At 44.7% G+C, this 25,557-nt stretch overlaps 1 protein-coding gene across 28 annotated transcripts in view; it reads left to right on the plus strand.

Moving 5' to 3' along the window:
* Positions 1-25,557, plus strand: part of GRB10 (growth factor receptor bound protein 10) — a 218,313-nt gene that overhangs the window by 63,895 nt on the left and 128,861 nt on the right. For 16 of the 28 annotated variants that reach the window (XM_081534560.1, XM_081534571.1, XM_081534583.1 and 13 more), the window contains one exon: positions 18,732-18,826. The exons of 4 other annotated variants lie outside the window; for them this stretch is intronic. In XM_081534560.1, coding sequence (XP_081390686.1) covers positions 18,776-18,826 — 51 coding nt within the window. In that variant the 5' untranslated portion in view covers positions 18,732-18,775. Of the gene's footprint in view, positions 1-14,572; positions 14,660-18,731; positions 18,827-20,304; positions 20,777-25,557 lie in introns of those variants that run through there. 8 more of the 28 variants (XM_081534568.1, XM_081534573.1, XM_081534563.1 and 5 more) reach the window with 5 other exon arrangements.

Genomic DNA, 25,557 nt, shown 5'->3' on the forward strand with positions numbered 1-25,557 from the left:
ATTCACCATTGCATCAAAAAGAATAAAATACTTAGGAATATATCTACCTAAAGAAACAAAAGACTTATATATAGAAAACTATAAAACACTGATGAAAGAAATCAAAGAGGACACAAACAGATGGAGAAATATACTGTGTTCATGGATTGGAAGAATTAATATAGTGAAAATGAGTATACTACCCAAAGCAATCTATAGATTCAATGCAATCCCTATCAAGCTACCAATGGTATTTTTCACAGAACTAGAACAAATCATCTCACAATTTGTATGGAAATATAAGAAACCTCGAATAGCCAAAGCAATCTTGAGGAAGAAGAATGGAACTGGAGGAATCAACCTGCCTGACTTCAGGCTCTACTACAAAGCCACAGTCATCAAGACAGTATGGTACTGGCACAAAGATAGAAATATAGATCAATGGAACAAAATAGAAAGCCCAGAGATAAACCCACGCACATATGGACACCTTATCTTCGACAAAGGAGGCAAGAATATACAATGGAGAAAAGACAATCTCTTTAACAAGTGGTGCTGGGAAAACTGGTCAACCACTTGTAAAAGAATGAAACTAGAACACTTCCTAACACCGTACACAAAAATAAACTCAAAATGGATTAAAGATCTAAACGTAAGACCAGAAACAATAAAACTCCTAGAGGAAAACATAGGCAAAACACTCTCCGACATAAATCACAGCAGGATCCTCCATGACCCACCTCCCAGAATATTGGAAATAAAAGCAAAAATAAACAAATGGGACCTAATTAAAATTAAAAGCTTTTGCACAACAAAGGAAACTATAAACAAGGTGAAAAGACAGCCTTCAGAATGGGAGAAAATAGTAGCAAATGAAGCAACAGACAAACAATTAATCTCAAAAATATACAAGCAACTTCTGCAGCTGAATTCCCGAAACATAAACGACCCAATCAAAAAATGGGCCAAAGAACTAAACAGACATTTCTCCAAAGAAGACATACAGATGGCTAACAAACAGATGAAAAGAAGCTCAACATCACTCATTATTAGAGAAATGCAAATCAAAACCACAATGAGGTATCATTTCACACCAGTCAGAATTGCTGCTATCCAAAAGTCTACAAGCAATAAATGCTGGAGAGGGTGTGGAGAAAAGGGAACCCTCTTACACTGTTGGTGGGAATGCAAACTAGTACAGCCACTATGGAGAACAGTGTGGAGATTCCTTAAAAAACTGGGAATAGAACTGCCATATGACCCAGCAGTCCCACTGCTGGGCATATACACCGAGGAAACCAGAATTGAAAGAGACGCGTGTACCCCAATGTTCATCGCAGCACTGTTTACAATAGCCAGGACATGGAAGCAACCTAGATGTCCATCAGCAGACGAATGGATAAGGAAGCGGTGGTACATATACACAATGGAATATTACTCAGCCATTAAAAAAAATACATTTGAATCGGTTCTATTGAGATGGATGAAACTGGAGCCCATTATACAGAGTGAAGTAAGCCAGAAAGAAAAACAACAATACAGTATACTAAGGCATATATATGGAATTTGAAAGATGGTAACGATAACCCTATATGCGAGACAGAATAAGAGACACAGATGCATGGAACAATTTTACGGACTCTGAGGGAGAAGGTGAGGGTGGGACGTTCTGGGAGAATAGCATTGAAACATGTATATTATCATATGTGAAACAGAACACCATTCCATGTTCGATACATGTGACAAGGGCTCAGGACCGGGGCAATGGGATGATCCAGAAGGATGGGATGGGGAGGGAGGTGGGTGGGGGGTCCAGGAAGGGGAACACATGTAAACCCATGGCTGATTCATGTCAATGTATGGCAAAAACTATTACAATATTGTAAAGTAATTAGCCCCCAACTAAAATAAATAAATTTGTAAAAAAAAAAAAAAAAAAGAAAGTCACTGAAAGAAGGAAATTAAGAAGATCTGATGCCATCACCTGCTGTATTTTGTATTTTTACTGGAAACCTGAGTCCAAAATCTGGAAAATGTGATTTAGGTATAACTTAAATGATCTGAGTTTTATTATAGGGACAAGTGCTTTCCTCTTAGATGCTGACTGGAAGGATTTTGGAGTGTCCATATTTTATAAAGTATTTAAATGAAGGGCTGTTTTGTAGAGTATCCTTAGTTTTTCTGATGACTGTGCTGCTGGGGTGGGGGGGGTGTGGTTGGCAATGTGGGGGGCATCGTGGTCATTTTCCCCTTTCGACTTCATTGATTTAGTCTCTTAATTTCTGTTTCTCTTTTTATAGTTTTCATTTGCAAAGAACTATGCCTTGGAAGGTACCCAGAGGCAGTTGGTTTATAGTGATTCATAAAACTCAAGGATCAGGATTATCATAGGTGATGATGCCAATAGTGAAAATAAAATTTTAATGAATTTATATATATATATATATATATATATACATATATGAGAAAGTAAGTTATTTTCAAAGGACCCCAATTTTCGATCTGTATGTAATTAATCCACATTTTCAATTTCAAATTATAATGGCTTTTCTTCTTGCCCCATCCTGCGCTCTCCAGGGTCCCCAGTCACAAATGGGCAGGACGTCCTGATGTAGGGGCACCCTGTCCTTCTTTCGCTCTGACTCTCGGGCCTGCGGAGGTTTCCTGTCTGTGAGATCTCGTGTCCCTGTGTGGCCCTGGGCAGGTCGCCTCGCATCTCAGAGCCAGTGTCCCTGTCTGAGGGTTGGGATGACCACATGTGCAGGGGTTGTGTTGTGCAGGGTCGCTGCGGTGTGTGACCTGTCCTCTGCACACGCTTACCCAGGGTGGGGGGCTGTCTGCTTTGTTGTCTCCACGTGTCCGTGAGCAGGACACTGTGTGGTGTCCATGTAGGTGCCTGTTGGCGTCCGGTGCTGCCCCTGGGCCTGTGTTGGTGATGAAGTTCCAGGGCCCGTGTCCTGTGCCACCTGCCCGTCACTATACTGTCCTCCTCCCTGCATCTCCTGACTGTCCAGGGATGTCACCGTGTCAGTCAGGTCCTTCCTTCCTTACTGGAACATTGGAGAGTTGGCTTAGCAATCCCATCTGACCTGACACATGACCTCCAGGTCCACCTGCTCCCACCGTGGGGGAGGAGAGTGCCAGATAAGGGCAGCACAAAGCTCGGGAGTCTCACGTTGACCTCTCCAGGCCGCATACCCGAGTCCCATTCCTGGGGAGTTTGCATCTCAGCCCTGATCCCCAGGTTTGGGCAGAGCCAGGCTGGTGAGGTTGCTGTACAATGACCAGCGGGGTGATCACTCTCCATCTCCAGATCCATTGGGTTGGGACAGTAATAGTGTCTTGGCAGGAATTGTGGAAAGGATTCCATGCTTCACACAAGTAAATGCAGACAGGGGCGTGGCCATCAAGTGGGCTGCTTAGCGGGGCTGCATGTTCTTACCATGTGTCATCCTTGTGGCTCACAGTCATGTGTTCATCTGAAAATCCCACTGATTTTCTATCAGGATGCTGAGCAGCCCACTTAGGTATGAAGTACTTGGGACTCAAATAGCTTATTTTTCTTTTTTAATAGAAAAGAATTTAATTTTAGTTGCTGCACAGTAGGATATGTTACAGGTGTACAATATAGTGATTCACAGTTTTTAAAGGTTATGCTCTACTTAGTGTTATTATGAAATATTAGCTATATTCCTCGTGTTGTACAGTATATCCTTGTAGATTATTTTATATATAATAGTTTGTACCTGTTAGTCCCTTGCTCTTATATTGGCTCTCCTGACACCCCTTGGTAACCATTAGTTTGTTCCCTGAATCTGAGTCTGCTTCTTTATTGTTATAGTAGTTTGTCGTTGTTCAGTCTCACTCAGTCATGTCCAACTCGGCAATCCCATGGACTGCAGCACATCAAGCTTCCCTGTCCTTCACTGTCTCCCAAAGTTTGCTCAAACGTGTGTCCACTGAGTTGAAGTTGCTATTCAGCCATCTCATCCTCTGTCGTCCCCTTCTCCTTCTGCCCTCAGTCTTTCCCAGCATCAGGATCTTTTCCAATGAGTCAGCTTTTCACATCGGGTGGCCAAAGGATTGGAGCTTCAGCTTCAGCATCAGTCCTTCCAATGAATATTTAGGGTTGATTTCCTTTAGGATTGACTGGTTTGATATTCTTGCTGTCCAAGAGACTTTCAGGTTACTGGTTTGTTGTAATTTTTAGATTCTTCATATAAGTCATATCATATAGTTAAAGTAGCATATTTCAGACAAGTCTCTTTCAAAGTACTGGAAATGTGAAGTCCTAGGTCCTGGTCACACACATGGGGTCAGATTTAGACCTTTGTCTTTCAGGACACACAGTTTTAAATGATGGAGTCATTCTTTGCTGAAGGTGGTTCTGCTGGCTATTTAACCTCTGTCCTGCCCTGCTTCCACTGATGTCTGGTGGAAAAAGGCTAAAATTGGCATTCTAAAAGGAATTCTTTATATTTGCATAGGAAAAAATAATAGATGTTTAAAAGGCAAAAACATCCAAAGCACAAGCTTCCAGTTGGGAATCTAGCCCTCAGCATTCAGTTATGGCATTTCCAAAACAGAGTGTAGTGTATGTTTCACTTCAAACAGCTTCAGAGCCATAGATTCCCCTTCCCCAGACCCTAGAGATCGCTAATTCTTCATAGCTTTCTTGCAGTTTTCTTCCTTTTTTTCCCCCTTGCAGACATTATTTAAAAAGGAATAATAATAGTAAAAGAAAGAGATGAGAGTGGTGGTTCTCAATATCAGAAATACTCTGGCAGCTTAAAACAGTGCCCCTCCCCTGCTGTGAAATCGTGTTTTCTCTGGTCAGGGATGCAGCCCAGGTCCTGGAGTTTTAAGAGCTCCTTGAGTGGGTTTGCTGCATAGCCCAGTGGTGGGTCCAGGTCGGCCTGTGTGCACCTCCTGACAGTCCTGAAACACACGTGGTCTTGCAGGCCCCAACCCCAGAGTCTCTGATTTAGCTGGTCTAGGTCTTGGCTAAAATTTGCTTTTTAACGAGTTCCCAAGTGATGCCTGTGCTTTCTGCTCATAATTGAAAACCACGGGACTGTAGGGTTCTAGTCAAGAAAGTGGGCTTCTGGACCAAACTGTCTTACTGCCTTCAGGTCTTCCCATCACTCGCTCTGGGACCCTGACCAACTTGCTTCGTTTCCTCATGTAAACCATGGTAATCATACACACACCGATTCAGCCCAGTGCCTGGTCTAAACATGTTCACGACACTGTTTATATTGGAAAAACATATGTGGAAGGAGGGTGGGACTTATGTAATTGATCTACGATGTTTTCTATCTAAAGGTTTATTTTTTAGTTTTTCTGATTTTCGTACATACTTTAAATGAAAGTTATAATTTCATTGACATTACCAGATTTCTTTCTTTGCGTGCATGTGTACATGCTCAGTTGTGTTCGACTCTTTGTGAACCCATGGACTATAGCCCACCAGGCTCTGCTGTTCATGGGATTCTCCAGGCAAGAATACTGGAGTGGGTAGCCATTTCCTTCTACAGGAGATCTTCCCAACCCAGCGATCGAACCTATGTCTCTTATGTCTCGTGCATTGACAGGTGAATTCTTTACCATTGTGCCACCAGATATCTTGACTAATGTCCATAGAATTCAGTTCAGTTCAGTCCTTCAGTCTTGTCTGACTCTGTGACCCCATGAACCGCAGCATACCAGGCCTCCCTGTCCATCACCAGCTCCTGGAGTCCACCCAAACCCATGGCGATTGAGTCAGTGATGCCATCCAACCATCTTATCCTCTGTCGTCCCCTTCTCCTCCTGCCCTCAATCTTTCCCAGCATCAGGGTCTTTTCAAACGAGACAGCTCTTCACATCAGGTGGCCAAAGTATTGGAGTTTCAGCTGCAACAGTCCTTCCAAGGAACACTCAGGACTGATCTCCTTTAGGATAGACTGGTTGGATCTCCTTGTAGCCCAAGGGACTCTCAATCTCAAGAGTCTTCTCCAACACTACAGTTCAAAAGCATCAATTCTTCTACACTCAGCTTTCTGTATAGTCCAACTCTCATATCCATACATAACCACTGGAAAAACCATAGCCTTAACTAGATGGACCTTTGTTGACAAAGTGATGTCTCTGCTTTTCAATATGCTGTCTAGATTGGTCATAACTTTCCTTCCAAAGAGTAAAAGTCCTTTAATATCATGGCTCCAATCACCATCTGCAGTGATTTTGGAGCCCAGAAAAATAGTCAGCCACTGTTTCCACTGTTTCCCCATCTATTTGCCATAAAGTGATGGGGCCGGATGCCATGATCTTAGTCTTCTGAATGTTGAGCTTTAAGCCAACTTTTTCACTCTCCTCTTTTGCTTTCATCAAGAGGCTCTTTAGTTCTTCTTCACTTTCTGCCATTAGGGTGGTATCATCTGCATATCTGAGTTTATTGAAATTTCTCCCAGCAATCTTGATTCCAGCTTATGCTTCATCCAGCCCAGCATTTCTCATGATGTACTCTGCATATAAGTTAAATAAGCAGGGTCACAATATACAGCCTTGACGTACTCCTTTTCCTATTTGCAGTCAGTTGTTCCATGTCCAATTCTAACTATTGTTTCCTAACCTGCATACAGGTTTCTCAAGAGGCAGGTCAGGTGGTCTGGTATTCCCATTTCTTTCAGAATTTTCCACAGTTTATAGTGATCCACACAATCAAAGGCTTTGGCATAGTCAATAAAGCAGAAATAGATGTTTTTCTGGAACTCTCTTGCTGTTTCGATGGTCCATCGGATGTTGGCAATTTGATCTCTGGTTCCTCTGCCTTTTGTAAAACCACCTTGAACATCTGCAAGTTCACGGATCACGTATTGCTGAAGCCTGGCTTGGAGAATTTTGACCATTACTTTACTAGCGTGTGAGATGAGTGCAACTGTGTGGTAGTTTGAGCATTCTCTGGCATTGCCTTTCTTTGGGGTTGGAATGAAAACTGACCTCTTCCAGTCCTGTAGCCACTGCTGAGTTTTCCAAATTTGCTGGCATATCGAGTGCAGCACTTTCACAGCATCATCTTTCAGGATTTGAAATAGCTCAACTGGAATTCCATCACCTCCACTAGCTTTGTTCGTAGTGATGCTTCCTAAGGCCCACTTGACTTCACATTCCAGGACGTCTGGCTCTAGGTGAGTGATCACACCATCATGATTATCTGGGTCGTGAAGATCTGTTTTGTACAGTTCTTCTGTGTATTCTTGCCACCTCTTCTTAATATCTTCTGCTTCTGTTAGGTCCATACCATTTCTGTCCTTTATTGAGCTCATTTTTGCATGAAATGTTCCCTTGGTATCTCGAATTTTCTTGAAGAGATCTCTACTCTTTCCCATTCTATTGTTTTCCTCTATTTCTTTGCGTTGATCACTGAGGAAGGCTTTCTTATCTCTCCTTGCTATTCTTTGCAACTCTGCATTCAATTGGGAATATCTTTCCTTTTCTCCTTTGCTTTTCACTTTCCTTCTTTTCACAGCTATTTGTAAGGCTTCCTCACACAGCCATTTTGTTTTATTGCATTTCTTTTTCTTGGGGATGGTCTTGAATCCTGTCTCCTCTACAATGTCACGAACCTCTGTACATAGTTCATCAGGCATTCTGTCTATCAGATCTAATCCCTTAAATCTATTTCTCACTTCCACTGTATAGTCATAAGGGATTTGATTTAGGTCATACCTGAATAATCTAGTGGTTTTCCCTACTTTCTTCAATTTCAGTCTGACTTTGACAATAAGGAGTTCATGATCAGAGCCACAGTCAGCTCCCAGTTTTATTTTTGCTGACTGTATAGAGCTTCTCCACCTTTGGCTGCAAAGAATATAATCAATCTGATTTTGGTGTCGACCATCTGGTGAAGTCCATGTGTAGAGTCTTCTCTTATGTTGTTGGAAGAGGGTGTTTGCTATGACCAGAGCGTTCTCTTGGCAAAACTCTATTAGCCTTTGCCCGGCTTCATTCTGTACTCCGGGGCCAAATTTGCCTGTTACTCCTGGTGTTTCTTGACTTCCTACTTTTGCATTCCAGTCCCCTATAATGAAAAGGACATCTTTTTTGGGTGTTAGTTCTAGAAGGTCTTGTAGGTCTTCATAGAACTATTCAACTTCAGCTTTTTCATTGTTACTGGTTGGGGCATAGTCTTGGATTACCATGATATTGAATGGTTTGCCTTGGAAACAAACAGAGATCATTCTGTCGTTTTTGAGATTGCATCCAAGTACTGCATTTCAGACTCTTTTGTTGACTATGATGGCTACTCCATTTCTTCTAATCATTACAGTCCTTTTTTTTTCCAATTAGAATTTATTTTAATTTAAAATTTTAAAATTTTATTTTATTTTTTGGTGGGTTTTAAAATTCTTAAGAGATTTATCTTTTATTATCTTTCTTGGATAAAAAAGTCTTGGATTTTCATAAATTTCATCATGTTTTGATTTCTGGATTTTTTTGACCAAATTTCCTGCCTTTTGCTTCAAGACTGGATTCACGTTTTTCATCTAATTTCTTTTTTGTTTTGTGGATAGTCCAGGAATCGTGGCCTTACTCCTCCAGTTGTTGCTCCTGCTTTGTGTTACCTCTCTCCATGAGGGATGCTATTCATTGACCTAATTGTTCGGATACTGTTATTATATTAAGTTCCTCCTCGACCAGCTATTGAGGCCAGGGATTGTTTTTAATTTTCCAGTGGCTGAGTTGTTGCTTTTTACATGTACTTTTAGGTTTCTAGTTGTGTTGTGCTTGGCTCTAGCTCAGGGTGGGTTGGCATGGTGGTTGGCTTTCCCTGTGTCCGCCCTGGGACAAGTGGAGTCAGGTCTGTGCCTTTATGTGGCTGGGAGGAAAGAGTTCAGCACAGGTGTCCCTTAGCTCAGATACCTTGATGTGTTAGCAAAAAGCACTCATATTCTTTGTGGCTTAGTATTTTTAAAAATTCACAGGTATTTGTAAATATTTGCAGATGCCCACTTTTCATACATATTCATGAATTCTGTTTCATGATGCAGTGTTGTGTATTCTTTTTATCCCAGTTTGATTCCTTCTTTTGCCTGAAGTGATGAGCAGAAGTGTCCAATGACAAACACTTTTTCTCCATTTCTTCTTGTAGGTTTCAGAGTTTTGGTTGGTTTGTTGGCTTTTAACGTAGTTTTTACTGAAGCATAACATCCCTTTTTATAATTTAAGATTCATTTTTGTGTGGATTTGTTATTTGGAGAGTAAAGACCTAACACTGCTTTTGTTTATTGCTTATTATACTTTTATCTATGGGGATTAGTGTTTCTTTGTTTTAATTATACTTTTCTATCATTGCCATCACCATTGTTGTTGTTTGTGCATGTGTGTTTTGTCCTTGTATCTTTGGCTGCCCTGTCTTGGTGTCTCCCTGTTCTAGCTCTTTTTTTAAAGCTTTTCAATTTCAGTTTGCCCTGGGTATTTTTTTTTTTTTACATCGGAATATTTTTGTTTGGAAAGAAAGGAGTTGGATAGTTGACATTTCTTGCTCCATGTCCTCCATCCTCTGAACCAGTTGTTTCTGGTTTGAATTCTTCTTCCTCTGCCCATTTTCTATTTTCCCTTTGATGTTTCAAGTAGTATTAGTTTCCTTTTATCCTCTTATTATGATGTAAAATGCAAATATTCTCCTTTCAGTTCTGCAAGTGATTATCTTAATATATCATGAACACTGCTCAGTTACATTGTTTTCCCAAGTAAGGAGCAGGCTTTTATGTGAGGTACAGATTTCTTTTTAACAAATCCTGCAGTGATTTATTTTAGGATTTGAAGCTTCTCTTTTTGATTTTTAAATTAATTTTTCCAGTTTTATTGAGATATAATTGACATATAAAACTAAGTTTGTTGTACCGTATAATTATTTGACTTGTTTATTATGAAATGATGACTACAATTATACTATTCAGTTTTATGCTATCATATATATCATATCATGATGCTGTTTAACCTTCTAATAGCCAACTAATGGGCTTCCCTGGTGGGTCAGCTGGTAAAGAATCCACCTGCAGTGTGGGAGACCTGGGTTCGATCCCTGTGTTGGGAAGATCCCCTGGAGAAGGGAACAGCTACCCACGCCAGTATTCTGGCCTGGAGAATTCCATGGACTGTAGAGTCCATGGGATCACAAAGAGTCGGACACAACTGAGTGACTTTCACTTTCACTTTTTTTCATTTAGCCAATAGTTGACAAATCTTTCTTGAAGCCTTACTATGTGCTGTCTGGGTGTGGCAGAATTCAAGGCTGAATTCTTGAATGAGAAGAGGTTTAATAATGCCACACAGGGAATTTTGGGTGAATATCCAGTGCTGGCTGTCGCTGTGGCCAAAGGTAACAGGGCAATAAGCTTGGACCGTGTGCTGAGGGGTCGGCAGAGGCAGGCGTGCTACGCTGACTGTTCTCTGAGGGTCCTGCAAGAGGGATAGCGTTTGGAGAAAGAGAAGAGAATGTATGAAACAGATGCTCTGGAGAGTATAAACATTTCCTGTGGACATGTAGCAGAGTTCCCCCACAGTATTAAATGTACATCTTGAATGTGTGGTTACCTAAACATAGAAAGGGACCATTTACACAGTCGGGATTCAGGGGTCCTGGGAGTGGCTGGTTGCCTTAAGTGAAAGTGTTGTGGTATTTTTCTAGGAGTGGGTCGGAGATGGAGGTAGACACGGTGAACATTTCTGGAGCTGATGCCTGGAAGGAGAGGCATTGGGGTGGGGGGGTGGAGCGGTCGGAGGGCAGCTGCCTCCAAGCTGCCCGAGGACAGCCCATGGATGCTGGAGGTGGGCGTTGGCCACAGGCCCCAACCTGACCCTGTTTTCACATTCTGGGTTGCAACCCATTGTTGTGCCTGGAAATCAAGTCAAGATGAAAAGCATCTTTAATGAGGAAAATAGAGCAGAAGACGAAGTATCAGGGTGGACTGCGTGGAGGCGCCACACTGGCTGAGCTCGGGTGTCTGGGGGCTGCAGGAGCCATCCAGCATCTCCCACAGTCGACCTTCTCGTGTCAAAGTCATCCTCATGGTAGGGGAGAACAGAACGCCTTACATCTACCATAAGCATCATGTATAGTTGGTTGTGACCTGAAAGGCATGAATAATTACCTCATCTGCATCTGCCGGAGTCTCCACAGTTTCTGGTGGGAATGCCCCATGTACTTGTCAGAAAACGTGTTATTGAGTGCAACAATTTTTCAAGTTTATGACAATTGTATCATTTTAACTTAGTACACATTGCCCTAAAGTGGAAAAAAATAAACATGAAATGCAAAGAACAAAGCCATGTTCAAGTTCAGCTGCTGGGTCCATCCAGAAGTGTAAATATTTACAGTATTAAGAAAAATATTGACTCTGGAATGAGCAAACTTTTGATTTTGCCTGAACTGTTTTTCTGAACTACAGTCCAATAAGGAAAAAAGTGCAAGTTTTATGAAGAAGAGTATTTGAATTTTTATCACAAGTTCAAAACTCAGTCAAAATGTGGCATACATTATTTACGTTGGAATTTGTGCAAAAGAGGACTTAACTTTAAGAATTAAAGGGTTGTGTGGAACTGTGACATTGAGCAAAACTTGCCAGTGAACCCCTTGAATGGAAAGAGTGAGACAATAGTTTGGTACAGTTTCTTAGTCATTCTACACCTGTTAATGAGAATGCCTTTTATCATCATAGATACACAGTTGCAATATCAACCTGCTTTGGAAATGGTTCCTGCTTATCTGTATAAGCACACTGTTTTTGTTAAATCCACCGATGATTTAAAATTTAAATTCTTTAATGTAGCACAGTTTATCAGAACTTCTGTGCTGTTGTAGGACATTTAGAAGAAACGTTTTCTCAAACTCCCAGATATAGAGAACAGTGGTTGCCAATGGAGAGGGATGGATTGGAAGTTTGGGGTTAGCAGATGCAAACTATTATATATAGGATGGATAAACAACATCTTACTGTATAGCACAGGGAACTATATTCAGTACCCTGTGATAACCATAATGTAAAAGAAATATGAAAAATAATACATATCAGTATGTATAATGGGATCACTTTTCTGTACAGCAGAAATCAACACAATATGGAAAATCAACTATACTTAAAAAAAAAAAGATTGAGGTTGCCTGTCCAGAGATGGTACAAGTTTTACAGTCTCCATAAGAATAGGATAATATTAGAACTTTTAGTCTTTGTCAGGTATGGGTGGTAAGATAATTTTTATGCAGGACTTGCTGGATGGATTCCATTTCACTTCCCAGACAGCTGGGTTACACAGAATCGCAGAACTGAGAAAGTGTGTTGTTGATCAAAACACATGGAAATGTAAAAACTTGACTAAAAAAAGAAGTATTTGGAATCACTACTTTATACATCCCCGAGCTTTAGCATCCTAAGAAGTTCTGCCAACTCTATTGGTTATATTAAAAAAAAAAAATTAGTGAAAGTTGTTAATGTTTTTTAAAGGAGGCTCACTAAATAACCAACTTTTCAGTAATTTTTTGCAACATGGGGATAAAATATAAAAAACAAAATTTGCCATTTCAACTGTTTTTAAGTGTGTAACTCAGTGGAATTAAGTGCATTCATAATGTTATGTAAACATCACTTTCTACTTCCAGAACCATTTCATTATCCCAAATGGAAATTCCGTGCCCTTTATAAAAACCCTCCCCCCTACCAGACCCTGATAGCTTCTATTTTTTGTCTTTAAACTAGGTATTAACTCATATAAGTAAGATCATACAGTATTTGTACTTGGTGATTGGCTTATTTCACTTACCATATTGTCTATAAGTTTCAACCATGTTGTAGCATGTATCAAAATATCATTCTTTTTCAAGGCTGAAAAATAGCTCATTGTTTGTTTATAGTAATTTTGCCTAGCCATTCATCTGTCAGTGGACATTTGGTTTAGTCCCATGTTTTGGCTATTGTAAATAGTGCTGCTTTGAACATAGATATACAGGTACTTCTGATTCTTTTGGGTGTATACCTAGAGATAGAATTGCTAGAACTTATGATAATTCTATGTTTAATTCTTGAGGAATAGACATACCCTTTATTATGGAGGCTGTACCATTTTACATTTTTACTAGCAATGCAGAAGAGTTCCAATTTCCCCACATCCTCACCATATTTATTATTTTTATGGTGGCTTACTGTGGTTTAATTTGCCTTTCCCTAATGACTAATGATGTTGAGCATCTTTTCATGCTTACTGAACATTTGTGTATCTTCTTTGGAGAAGTGTCAAGTCCTTGGCCCTTTTTTTTATTGTGGTTGTGTTATTTTGAATATTAAGCCCTTATCAAATATATCATTTGTAACTATTTTTTTCCCTTTCTGTGGGTCTTTTCACTCTCTTGAGAATGTCCTTCGCACAAAAGTTTTTAATTTTGATGAAGTCCAGTTTCTGTAATTTTCCTTTTTCTGCATACGCCTTTGGAGTCATGTCCTGGAAATCATTGTCAAATCCAATATCATAAAAAATTTTCCTTATGTTTCTTTCCAAGAGTTTTTTAGTTTTAAGTCTTTGATCCATTTTTAATTAATTTTTGCTTGTATGGTAAGGTAAGAGTCCAACTTTATTCTTTTGCATGTGGATATCTAGTTTCCCAGAACCAGTTTTCGAAAAGACTGTCCTGTTCCCCATTAAACAGTCTTGGGACCTTTATTGAAAATCAGTCCAACATGTGTGTGAGTGTTTATTTCTGGTCTGTCTGTTGTGTTCCATTAGTCTGTGTCTGACCTTACACCAGTATTACACTGTCTTAATTACCACAGTTTTGTAGTAAATTCTGAAATTAGGAAATATGAATCCTCCAACTATGTTATTCTTTTTCAAGATGTTTTTTGTTACTTGGGGTCCTATGAGAATCCTTAGGAATTGTAGAAAGATTATATTGATCTCTGCAAAAATACCAGTGAGATTTTGGTAAGGATTACATTGAATCTGTAAATTACTTTAGATAGTGTTTTCACCTTAGCAATATTAAATGTTTCAGCCCATGAATACATAATGTTTTCCTTACAGCATCTTTATATTCTTATAGCAACATTTGGTAATTGTTAATAATTGGTGCACAAGTCTTTTGCCTCCTAGGTTAAATTTATTCTTATTATTGTTGCTATTTTGAATGGAGTTGTTTTCTTGATCTCTTTTTCATTGTTGGTGTTTAGAAACACGTGTGATTTTTGCATGTTGATTTTTGTATCCTATAACCTTGATGAATTTATTCATTACCTCTAGAGGGGGGTGTGTGTTTGTAAGTGTTTGTAACTGTTAGGGTTTCCTGCAGATAAGAGCATGTCCTCTGTGAACAGAGATAACTTTAGTTCTTCTCTTCCTGTTTTCCTTTTTCGCTTGATGGCTCTGGCTAGAATTTCCTATCGTTCGCTCTACAGAAGTGATGAAAGGATCATATGTACCTCGTATGTGATCTTAGAGGGAAGAGCTTTCCATCTTTCATCACTGAATTTGATGTTAGGTTTGGGTTTGCTACATCTAATTGGAGGCCAGTTAATCCAGACTTTTTGCTATGCCTAACTATGGTTTTCTTTTCCCTAAGAACCTACTCGACAGAGCTTATGGAATGTATATTTTTCTGGCTGAGAAGCAATTCCATCTGGCAAAGTCTTTCAAAGGTGACATTTAGGTAATAAAACTGACATATTTAAAATTTTCAGCATTCTTAACACCCACTAAATTTGAAACTTAAGGGGGGAGTCATGTTTCTGTTTGTTGAAAACATCCAGGAGTTCCTGAAGGCCTGCACAGCAGGGCAAGCAAGACATACCGACTGAGCTGGGGAGAGAGTGGGCAGTGCCAGCACGAGAAGGCAGGGGCCACGGGACAGCTTGATGGTTGAGGGGTGCCGAAAGGGTCCTCAAGGGGCCAGGAGGACACTGACCCCTCCCCTAAGCCGTCAGGAGTGGGGTGAGGGGAGAGAAACTGAGCCCAGGAGAGTGAGGCTGCAGTCAGGGTAGAATGCGGGAGGCATGTTGGGGAAGGGGCCGGGAGGTGGGCAGGCCATGCAGGCAGGCTGAACGGTGGCCGATGGGGTCGTCAGACCCACGTGGCCGTGTGTTTGTGGCGGGGAGGCCCAAAAAGGCATCATGGTACTGTCCTGGGGTCTTGCTGCAAGTGCTTGGGGTGAAGAGGTCATGGCTGTCCAGTGACACTGACCATGTATGTGTGTATATAAGGAGATTGAAGGAATTGGCTCCACTGATAGTCTGACTGGCAAGTCTGAGATCCGTGGGGCAGGAGTTCACTACAGTCTTGAGGCCAGATTCTTTCTTCTCCAGGAAACCTGGAGTCTTTGCTCCTTTACAGTCTTTGCCCTAAAGGCCTCCAGCAGATGGGATGAGGGCCACCCCGCTGTGTTCGGGAATTTGGGCCAAGTGACTGCAGATGTTTCCATGTCTCCAGAATGCCTTTGGAACAAACCCACTTTGGAGTCTGATCAAAGGGCTGGGTGGTAGAGCCTGGACAGAAGGGCGCATGAGACTGACTACCACGGGGGCAGGTTGACTCACGGAGCTGGGGGAGCCTGGAGGCCTGGGGGCTGCGGTTTCCTGTGGAGGCTGGAGGGAGGCCACCAGCCTCACCTGTCTTGCTCTGGGGATGAATTCTCCCCCCCACCGCTCCCCATCTTGTTATCATCACCAGGTCTCTCCAGCCCAGCGGCTCTCATGGGTCATTCTTGCGTTTCTGTGCTGGTGATTAAAGAACCCTAGAGACCTTGTGGAAAACATAAATGACTGGTGGTAAATATTACAGGTTTAGGACGCTTCTGTTCCTCTTAGCTATGATGACAGTTTGGTGGTGTTTTAAGAATTTTTGGTCTGTAATCGTTTTCTAGAACCACCATAACAAAGAACCATAGCCTCGGTGGCTTAAACATCAGGAGTTTGTTTTCTCATAGTTGGAGGTGGGGAGCCTGAGGTCACGCTGTGGGCAGGGCCGCTTCCCCCGAGGCCTCTCCCTGGCGTGTGTATGGCCGTCTTCTCCCCTTCCTCACGTGGTCCTCTATTCATGTGCACCTGTGTCCTCATCTCCTTTGTTGGGTTCGGGTCCACAGTAACGCTTCATTTTACCTTAGTTACCTTTTTAAAGACCTTTCCTCCAAATACAGCAACATTCTGAGGATCCTGGATGTTAAGGGCTTCAACATATGAGTTTGGGGCAGGGGACACGGTTCGGCCCATAACTGCGTCTTACCTTGATATCTTTGCTGTTTGACTGGTGGCATTAATATCCCTAGGGCTTCCCTGGTGGCTCAGTGGTAAAGAATCCAACTGTAATGCAGGTGATGCGGGTTCAATCCCTGAGTTGAATGGAAGGGATTGGCTACCCATCTCAGTGGTCTTACCTGGAGAATTCCATGGACAGGGGACCCTGGCGGGCTACAGTGCATGGGGTTGCAAAGAGTCAGACACAACTGAGTGACTAAACAACAATAAATTAATATCCCTAATTTTATGCCCTACCTAAATCGTTCAGTTTTCCTCTGAGAAGCTTCTGTGAGTCTTTTAATTCTGAATTCTAGAAGATTGAACCTGCGAGTTGAAGGAGAAATCTGAACTGTGACGAGTCTGTCCTGGGGCGGTTTTCTGGTCTTTCCCCGTCTGTCCTCTGTGTCCTGCGTTCTGTCCTAACCTGCCTGTCACTCGGTGGCCCTGTGCTCAGCTCACCCTCTCTGTGGGCTGTTTACGGTGCTTCTGTCATTTCTTTTCCATGGGTTTTGTTTCCTGCAGTGTCAGTGCTGATGTGAAGGCTCCCAGCATCGGTTTGTCTGTCTTGGGTCGATCTTTGCCTGCAGTCCCCCTTTTTTCCTGATTTTCTAACTTTTCATTAAGATAAGTGAACCACTTTCTAAATTTTTCTTATTGCTCTCAAAGTAAAGCCGCTTGAGGGAAATAAGTCCTTCCAGGCCCCAGAGGATTAGATCAGAAAATGGTTTCTCAGCTCTGGTTCCTGGTTTGCTCATCATCAGGCTCTGGCTGCCATTGACTGAAACCCAGCCTGAGTTGAGCCATCTACTTCAAGGGACACTGGACACCCACCTGGCCCATAGGGGAACCTGTGGGGGCAGAAGGGGTCCCTCCAGGTGGCCCAGGGCAAGGTGGGTGGCTGTTGGGACTGTCTGGTTTTCCCTCATCCGATGGGGTGATGCTAATGACCCAAGAACCCCTTTGGGAGTCCTGTCTCTGTGGATGTGGCTGCAGAAAGCCTGTCGGGGACTCAAGTCCTGCATATTCCAGACAGTGTCTCTCTGCTGGCGCTTCCTGAGAGTTTTGCCGCAGAGCAAGCCTCTGTCACTAGTAAGCACATGGTTCATTTGTGGGGAGTGAGACCAAGAAGGGGCATTTACAGTTCTGCGTGGCAGATGGAAAGAGGGATATGAGCCCAGCATGTGGCCAAGGAGCCCAGAGTGGATACTGACTGAACCATCGTGGGTGGTGGTGATTGGTGAGGGACAGTCCAAGGGGGCTTCCTGGAGGAGGTGACCCTTGAGCTCAGTCCTGTAGGGCCATAACACTTATAGCGGCTGGCAGAGCTCAGAACAACACTATGGATGCAGAGGCCAGAGAGAGACTCACGTGGTCAGGAGTTAGGAATTGTTCAGGGTCCTTGGGCCACAGGGGAAGCTGAGGAGGGTCTGAGTGCCTCTGAGGTGGGTTATAACAGAGAATGTTGATGGCTGTTGCCACTGTTCCTGAAAATAGTCTAACTTCTGATGATTTCTGAGAGAGAAGAAAGGTGTGAGGGATCTTTCTGACCCTAACACTGGTTCCTCTCTCCTCCTGGGATTCCCCTGTTGCAGTCCAGAGTATGACTTGTAACAGTCTTCTGTCTTCATGGAAATGAAACTCTGATTTCTGCTGAGATGTGGAAGATAAGATATGTGCTGCAGAAGGTTGTGTTGTAGATGGTCTCTGGTCTGTGAGTGTCAGGTGATGGGTCCCTGTGCAGACCAAGCTGCTCTGCCCGCCTCCCTCCTGCCCCCGCCCCAGTCCTCTGCATTGTTGGGGGGTGGGTTTTGTCGTAGTCAGTTCTGGAACTCTCATGGACCATCCTGTATGGATCAAATGTATGGTTTGTGCCACAGGAGATTAAAGAGAAAGATGCGATCTTACTTCCCTGCCTGTCTGGGGCTCCTTGTTGGAGCTGAGTGTGCACTTTTACGGAGCTGAAGTCACCCTGGCACTCCTAGGAGGTGGCAAGTCTCACATTCGTTCCAGAGGTCGCGGCTGTGAGAGTTCTTCTCCAAGGTGGTCCCTGCAGGGCGCGTGTTGGATCTGTGTGTGGTGGTTTGGTGTCTGCTGAGAGGGTACCTCTTAGGATTAGGGTTAGGGTTCTAGGCTGGGGCTGGTCAGGGCAGCACTTACATGGGTGATGCTCAGAGGGCCCCAGCTACACCTGCCGCACCTCCCCGCAGGCTAAGCCACAGTATGAGAAAGTCTTCAGGCTGTTTTCTAACTGTCAGGGGAAGAAGAGTCAGGTGACTCATGGGGACTTCTGACAGGGCTGCCATTCAGTTCTCTGTGTGGCTCACCCCTCTGAGCACCTGTGACCACAGGTCAAGCTTCTGGAGTTGGTGCCAGTCCCCTGACTCCCCCAAAATGCAAGTGGTGCCCAGGGTCAGCTGCCTTGCCCCTGAGCCCTGGAGAGCAGTGGGCCTTCCCTCTGTCTGGGTTTCTCACAGTCTGTCTCTGTTCCAGGTCCCGTGCAGTCCGTGTGGTTTGAAGACCGCAGGAAGGAACCGATGGCTTTAGCAGGCGGCCCAGATTCCTTCCTGCATCATCCGTACTACCAGGTAGGGTGAGCGCGGCCGGCGGACTCTGACAGGGGCACTGGCCGAGGGCTAGGGTGCAGGCGTAGCTCATAACCTGCCCGCCCATCACTAGCAGATGAGTGAGGAAGTGCTGAGTGGGACCGTGGACACATCCTGCACGTCTGCACGGCCTTCCTCCCTTGCTCTGGGAGAGTTCATCTCTATGGCCACAGCATCCTTTTCTACAGAGTTTTCATTGAGGTGCACACTTGCCCGCAATGAAGCAGGCCCTGTGTTGTTCCCTGCTGGGCCCTAAAACTCCAGATGGCAAGTGGGAACGGTGGCAGGGTTTGGGCTGCTGAAGGAGAGACAGGAGCTTACGGGGTGGGAAGTGGGATGGAGGAGCTTCTTGGCCTGGCAGAGACCTGCCTGTCACAGATGGGGCCCTTCTCATCCTGAGAGCGTCAGGTAGCCTTCATGGGGGACCGGGTGTCCCTCCAGCCTCTCTGCATGGTCTGCTGACGAGTTTCATCTGTCAGTTTCCTGTATGTCTCTCCTGAGGCAGGTTTCCGCTGGAACTTTTGCTTTATGGTGTAGATGGGCATGTTGGATCCTTAGATCTTTGGAATGGATAAGAGAATTTGCATTTCTCCTTATGAGTCTTTCAGCACATAAAGCGCTTGAATCATCTCTTGGCCTCCATTTCCCAGCAGGGTCTTAAGTTTTGAAGTCCCTTGATCTGATGTTTGCACTTCTCTGAGCTGGTCTCTCTCTCCCTTCATCTGTGACATCTCTGTTTAGCTGTGGTGATGATTATTTGCATATAGCATCATGGCTGCAGAGAGGTGTCTTTTTGATATTTGTGTGTGTGTGTGTGTGTGTGTGTGTGATAGAGAAACAGATCTTGGAAGAGAGACTGGAGACTAGGAATAGACTAGGAATAGGATTCACTGTAATCACTGAATTTGAGACAAAGCCACCATCAGTTTCAAGTGAGAAAAGAGGGCTCAAACCTCTAGCTGTGAAGCTTGCTGGTGACCCCGGGCATGTTCAGTGGGTGAGCTTTTCCAGGCCCTGTCCTCTGCCTCCTGTGGGACTGTTTTCTTGGTCTTAAAAAGGCCGGGTTGCCTCACCCTGTTGATTGACACTCAGAGCTGCCTCCATGGGTCATGGTTTCAACTCTCTCTTGGCCACTTGGCTTTGGCCGGTTGTTACCCAGCCTACTGCCTTACACTTGGCACCAGTGCTCCCAGGTAAACGGGATCAGGGATCTTCAGGGGCAGCCTTCCCCTGGGAAATTGGCCTGTAAGTTAGCTGAGTGTTCTCTCCACTGGTCACCGAGCAGACCATAAGGGCTAAACAAGACACAGGGAAGGAGCCGCCTGAGGCCCTCTTAGCTCATCGCCCTGGCATCTCAGACTTCCTTTGGTCCAGGCAGAGATGGCAGGATTGCCAGCTTCAGCCGGTACGTGGCTTCTCAGACTTGTGAGGTGTTTGTAGTCGGCGTCCCAGTTGCCTGAGGCCTTTGCAGGAGCCAGAAGGCGGCGGCCGCACTGTGGGCCTGCCAGCAGACCCTGTCGCCCCGGGGAGAAGTGCTCGGTCATGCTGTTGAGTGGCTTCCGCAGGCGCTGTCTCGCTCTGTGAGTCCAGCAGGCCGACTTGGCAGCTCTTACCCTGTGTTCCTGGAAAATCAGCTGACAGTTCCAGAATTTCTCAGAACATGGGATGATTTACAGTGCGTCCAGTCTTGAGTAATATGTCGCTACAGCAAAGAGATAAATCTCCAAGTTTTTATAGAGAGGAATTTCTTTGTACGATCTTCAGCAAACAAATAATGCTCTCCTTCTGGCTGCCCCGCCGCCACTGTGGCTTTTGGCTTAGGTGTGGGTTCACTCAGTGAGCCGCTGCTCCGTACTCTCTGGACACAGAAGCCCCAGAAGGACTGTGTGTATTTAATCACCCTCCTTCCTGCTTCAGAGACATTGGCGGCAGGTTGGTGGGGGACGGTGGGGGGCCTGGTGGAGGGGAGGTGAACTGCTTCACTCCGCAAGACTTTAGTTCTTCCTTTGAACTGTGGTATTATAGTTCTGTGGCCTCGGGGGAATGATGGGATGCTTCAGGGGCCCTGCTGGTGAAAAAGGATGAGTAATGTCAGGGTGCTGTGGTACTCGAGGAAGGGTGTGGAAAATACCCAGTAAGGGGCCGGCCCCGTCTTAGTTGCCCACCCAGGGTTGTTGCCCGTAATTCCTTGGTGTTGACTGAGCACCAGCCAGGTGCCATGTCAGTGCTGGGTGGCAGCTCTCCTCCAGCAGATTCATTCCTGGGGCTCCTGACCCCTGGTGAGGGAGACAGTCCTGGGGAAATTGGTATATGAGATACTTATGAGTAATGATGGTGATTCTTAAGTAAAATAGGACAGTGGGGGAAAGATGCCGGGAGGTCAGGGAGGCCCCCTGCCAGGATGTGCCTGGAGCTGGGGGTGGTGCTCCGGCCTGGCAGTGGCAGAACCTCTTCGGGGCCAGAGAGCAGCACGCCTGGCCTGGAGAGCCAGCGACAGGTCTGGATTTCTGTCACTTAGGAACGAGAGGTCTTTGGTGTTGGTGATTTAGTTGCTAAGTCATGTCCAACTCTTTGCGACCCCATGGACTGTAACCCTCCAGGCTTCTCTGTCCATGGGATTCTCCAGGCAAGAATACTGGAGCGGGTTGTCATTTCCTTCTCCAGGGGATCTTCCCAACTCAGGGATCAAACCCACATCTCCTGCATCGCAGGTGGATTCTTTACCGACTGAACCACCAGGGAAGCCTGAGAGGTCTTTGAGGGTTTTTAAATAGAGGCCCACAGCCCACTGTCTGCAGTTCCAAAATCCCCAAACCTCTGAACCAAGAAGTTTCTTTGTTTCTCGTGTCTCAGAGAATCCAGCCTGATCAGTCAGGACCGAGTCGCTTAGGCACATGAAGGGGCTTGGTGACAAGGCCGCCCTGGACCCTGTGTCATCTTTCTCAAGTCCAGACCATTCTTAGTTTACAGCTGTATCCTCCAGGGTTCTGATAAAGGGATTATGCACCTATTATGAGATGTATTTTATTTATTTATTATACATAAAACAACATTTGCTTGCTTCAAAACACACACACACACACACAAAACTGCTAGAAAATAGAATGAATAGAATGTTGAACTGTTATGTAGAAACAAGATTCTTAAATGTAAATTTGAGATAAGTTGTTAAGATTATTGGCACGTCTCCAGATATTTAATGCAAATATTTATTTCTACTTTTATAACTTTTTTCCTGATTTTTGATTTGAAAACACATCCACCTGTATTAGAAGTAAAATGTTGTAGAAGCTGCCCTTGTGATGTTGCTCTCCAAAGACACTGTTTGCTAGTTGTTGTTGTTTGATCGTTAGATCATGTCTGACTCTTTGTGATCCTGTGGGTCCTAGCCCACAAGGGCCCTCTGTCCATGGGATTTTCTAGGCAAGAATACTAGAGAGGGTTGCCATTTCCTCCTCCAGGGGATCTTTCTGACCCAGGGATCAGAGCTGCATCTCCTGTATTAGCAGGTGGATTCTTTACCCCTGAGCCACCAGGGAAGCCCCTGTTTGTCAGTAGAGAGTAGAAACACAGCGTTCTGTGATGGCTTCTCTTCCCGCATATCTCTGTTTGTAGGGTAACTTCATAAATTCTGCCCCAGCCCCATGTCTCTGCAGATTGCTTCCTTGGTCCCATTTCAGTTGTACATTCCTGAGCCTTCTGACAAGGAGCCTCCCTTTGCAGGGCAGAGGTTGGCAAACCACAGCCTATGGGTCATTTCTAGCTCCTGCCTGCTTTGTAAATAAAGTTTTATTGGAAAACGGCTACATTCATTTACTTACATCTTGTCTCTGGCTGCTTTGGGGCCTCACCAGCAGAGCTGAGCAGAGCCTGGACCTCCCAAGCAACTCCTGTTTTAGGAAGTTGATTAGTGATATGAGTTCTGGGCAGACAGAGACCAGAGTGAGCCCCCTTATACCCGCCTGTGGCCTCCTTCACTGTGGGGGCAGCAGGCACAACACGCAGTGTGGCCATGAGCCCTTGCTTGCCAGTCATACAGCTTTGAGTCTCAGTTGTGTTCACATCCGGTTCCTGCCTCTCTGGAGAAGCTGGACGGTCTCATCTCTTACGCTCTGAATTTGGGGCTGTTCTCTGAAATTAACTCTGTTCCCAGAATTGCTCAGTGTCACTATTTTTTTAGCCAGAGTCATCCTCTGGCTTCTTTGTTTTCTATCTTACACACGTGTATTGGCAAAGAGGTCATTTCACTGGACCATATTTTCTTTAAGAAATTTGTGGATGGTTCCTTCCACTTTCTGGGAGAGACGGATGCAAGGATGACTTGAGTCCTCACTTATTTTTATTTTATGAGATTCTTCCAGTAGATAGGACCTTCATCTAAAGTGGTTTTTGTAACTCTTTCGAGATTATTTCTGGATTTAGTAACAACCACGTTTAAACCATGTTTAATAGAGATGTTTTTTGTGAGGTGAAGCTGGCGATTGGTGAATGTAATGATGATACACTCTGAGTGACTGGACTGGTGGGGACTCTGCATCATCTCTTCAGGTAACCTGACCCTCACCACTCCGTGGAGGCCGGGTAATGGGGAAAGGATTCAGCATTTCTGTTGACTTGTCTTGGGTTCTCTTATTTTACCTTCCACCAATCGCTGGAGACACAACCTTCATACCTTCTGCTGCTGCTGCTAAGTCGCGTCAGTCGTGTCCAACTCTGTGCGACCCCATAGACGGCAGCCCACCAGGCTCCTCCGTCCCTGGGATTCTCCAGGCAAGAGTACTGGAGTGGGTTGCCATTTCCTTCTCCAGGGCATGAAAGTGAAAAGTGAAAGTGGAGTCGCTCAGTCATGTCCGACTCAGTGACCCCATGGACTGCAGCCTGCCAGGCTCCTCCATCCATGGGATTTTCCAGGCAAGAGTTCATACCTTCAGGATACCCATTTTACAGATGAGAAAACCATCGCACTCACTGGTTGTCAAACCAAGGACTTTACTTGGGTTTTTCTAAGTAGAAGTCTTGCCACAACTCTGTGAGGTAAGTCCTTCATGTTCTCCCCTTTTCAGATGAGGATTGCAGGCAGGGAAGGCCATTACCCCCACCAGGCAATAGGTGTGTTTTTCTCAACATTTCTGTCAATGAGGGCTATGAGTGTTCACGTTGTGGGGACCACACGTGTCCCACTCTCTGCAGAGCCTTGCAATGATGCGATTGTGTGTGTCCTGGGATTCTGCACTCACTGAATTTCCGTGATCCTAAAGTGCCATGAGATAAAGGCCCAATTTAAAAAAATTATTGATTTATTTGGCTGTGCTGGGTCTTCATTGTGTCTTGTGGGATCTAGTTCCCTGACCGAGGATTGAATCTCGGCCCCTGCATTGGAAGCTTGGAGTCTGAGCCACTGGACCACCAGGGAAGCCCCTAAAGGATCAACTTTAATGACAACTTTTCATTCAAAGTAACGATTATCACATATCATCCTTAAATGTGGTTGGTTGGAAAATGTTTGAATTTCAAAATCATAAAATTGGAGGAGTGTCTTAGAATCAGTGAAATACTACAAATAAGTACATAATAAATAAAAATTAAGAAAAATTTTTTATTAGGGAAGGACAGACTTGCTCTGTTCTGAATGTTTTGTTTGTTTTACCTAAACCTTATTTTCTGGAAGAGTGTTGGCTTCAGGTCTTATATTTCTTCGGAAGGAGTCACATAGCTGTATTTATTGAATACCTTCTCTGTGTTCTTTCTGTTCTCTGTCTGGTACCATGGCAAGCATGGTGCATGGGTTAGGTTTCTGTTTTGTTTGGGGGACCAAGGTTTAAAGATGCTGGTAGCTCCCAGCTCATGTAGCTGGCACCTGGTAGATTGTGGTGGGGTCTGTGGGTCAGGATTTCCCTGCCCTGTTGCTTTGCTTCTCCTGGGCACCTGTGCTTCACTGGACAGGTGTGTGATGCCTGCCTATAGGCTGATCGATTGACTGAGGGGCTGAACTTAATTAATACTCTGTCAAATGAGATTTCATAGTCCAACAGAAAGGCTGCAAGGCTGGGGACTTGGGGCCGGCAGAATGATAAGGTGGCAGGGAGAGGGCAGGATTGCTTGGGGAATGATATGCTTGGGCCCTAGGCTCCTCGTGGGCTGGTCAGTGTTGGGGTGGCCTGGTTTCTCATGTCAGCCCCTCACCCACCTGCTCCCCTGACATGTGGTTGCTGCTGTCACAGGACAGAGCCTGCTCACTGGCACTTGCCCTTTCTGGTATCAGCTGGATTATGAGCATCATCTGCCTCATCTTGTGGGACCTGGGCGGTCCTGCTTGGTGTGGCCACCACCGCCCCCGCCTGGCTTGTCTGCTCCTGGCCTCAGTCACCTTCCCACCACCTGCCATCCGCTGGCTATCAGGGTGCCCTACTAATTCATGTGTCCCCATGGATGGACCTGGCCCCCGGCGAGCATGCCTTCTTCCTCCACATATCGCTCTAGACTCAGGTTAATGCGCCATCTCTGCAGGAAAGGGGATTAGAACTTCCAAGGGAGGTACAGGGGTCACAGTTTGTCCATCACAGACCCGAGCTCCACCTGCTGCTCTGCCTTGGTCCACACCATCGCATTCTGCCCGCATGACCTCCACGTCCAGCCCTGCGTTGGTCTCACCTGTGCCCGGGTCCATGTGGACTCTCAGGCCTGTCTCACTGGAGCAGGATGGCTGTGTTGGA

This window comes from Giraffa tippelskirchi, chromosome 10 (genome assembly GCF_054371585.1).
Source record: "Giraffa tippelskirchi isolate mGirTip1 chromosome 10, T2T-mGirTip1v1.2.pri, whole genome shotgun sequence".
Lineage (NCBI taxonomy): Eukaryota > Metazoa > Chordata > Mammalia > Artiodactyla > Giraffidae > Giraffa > Giraffa tippelskirchi.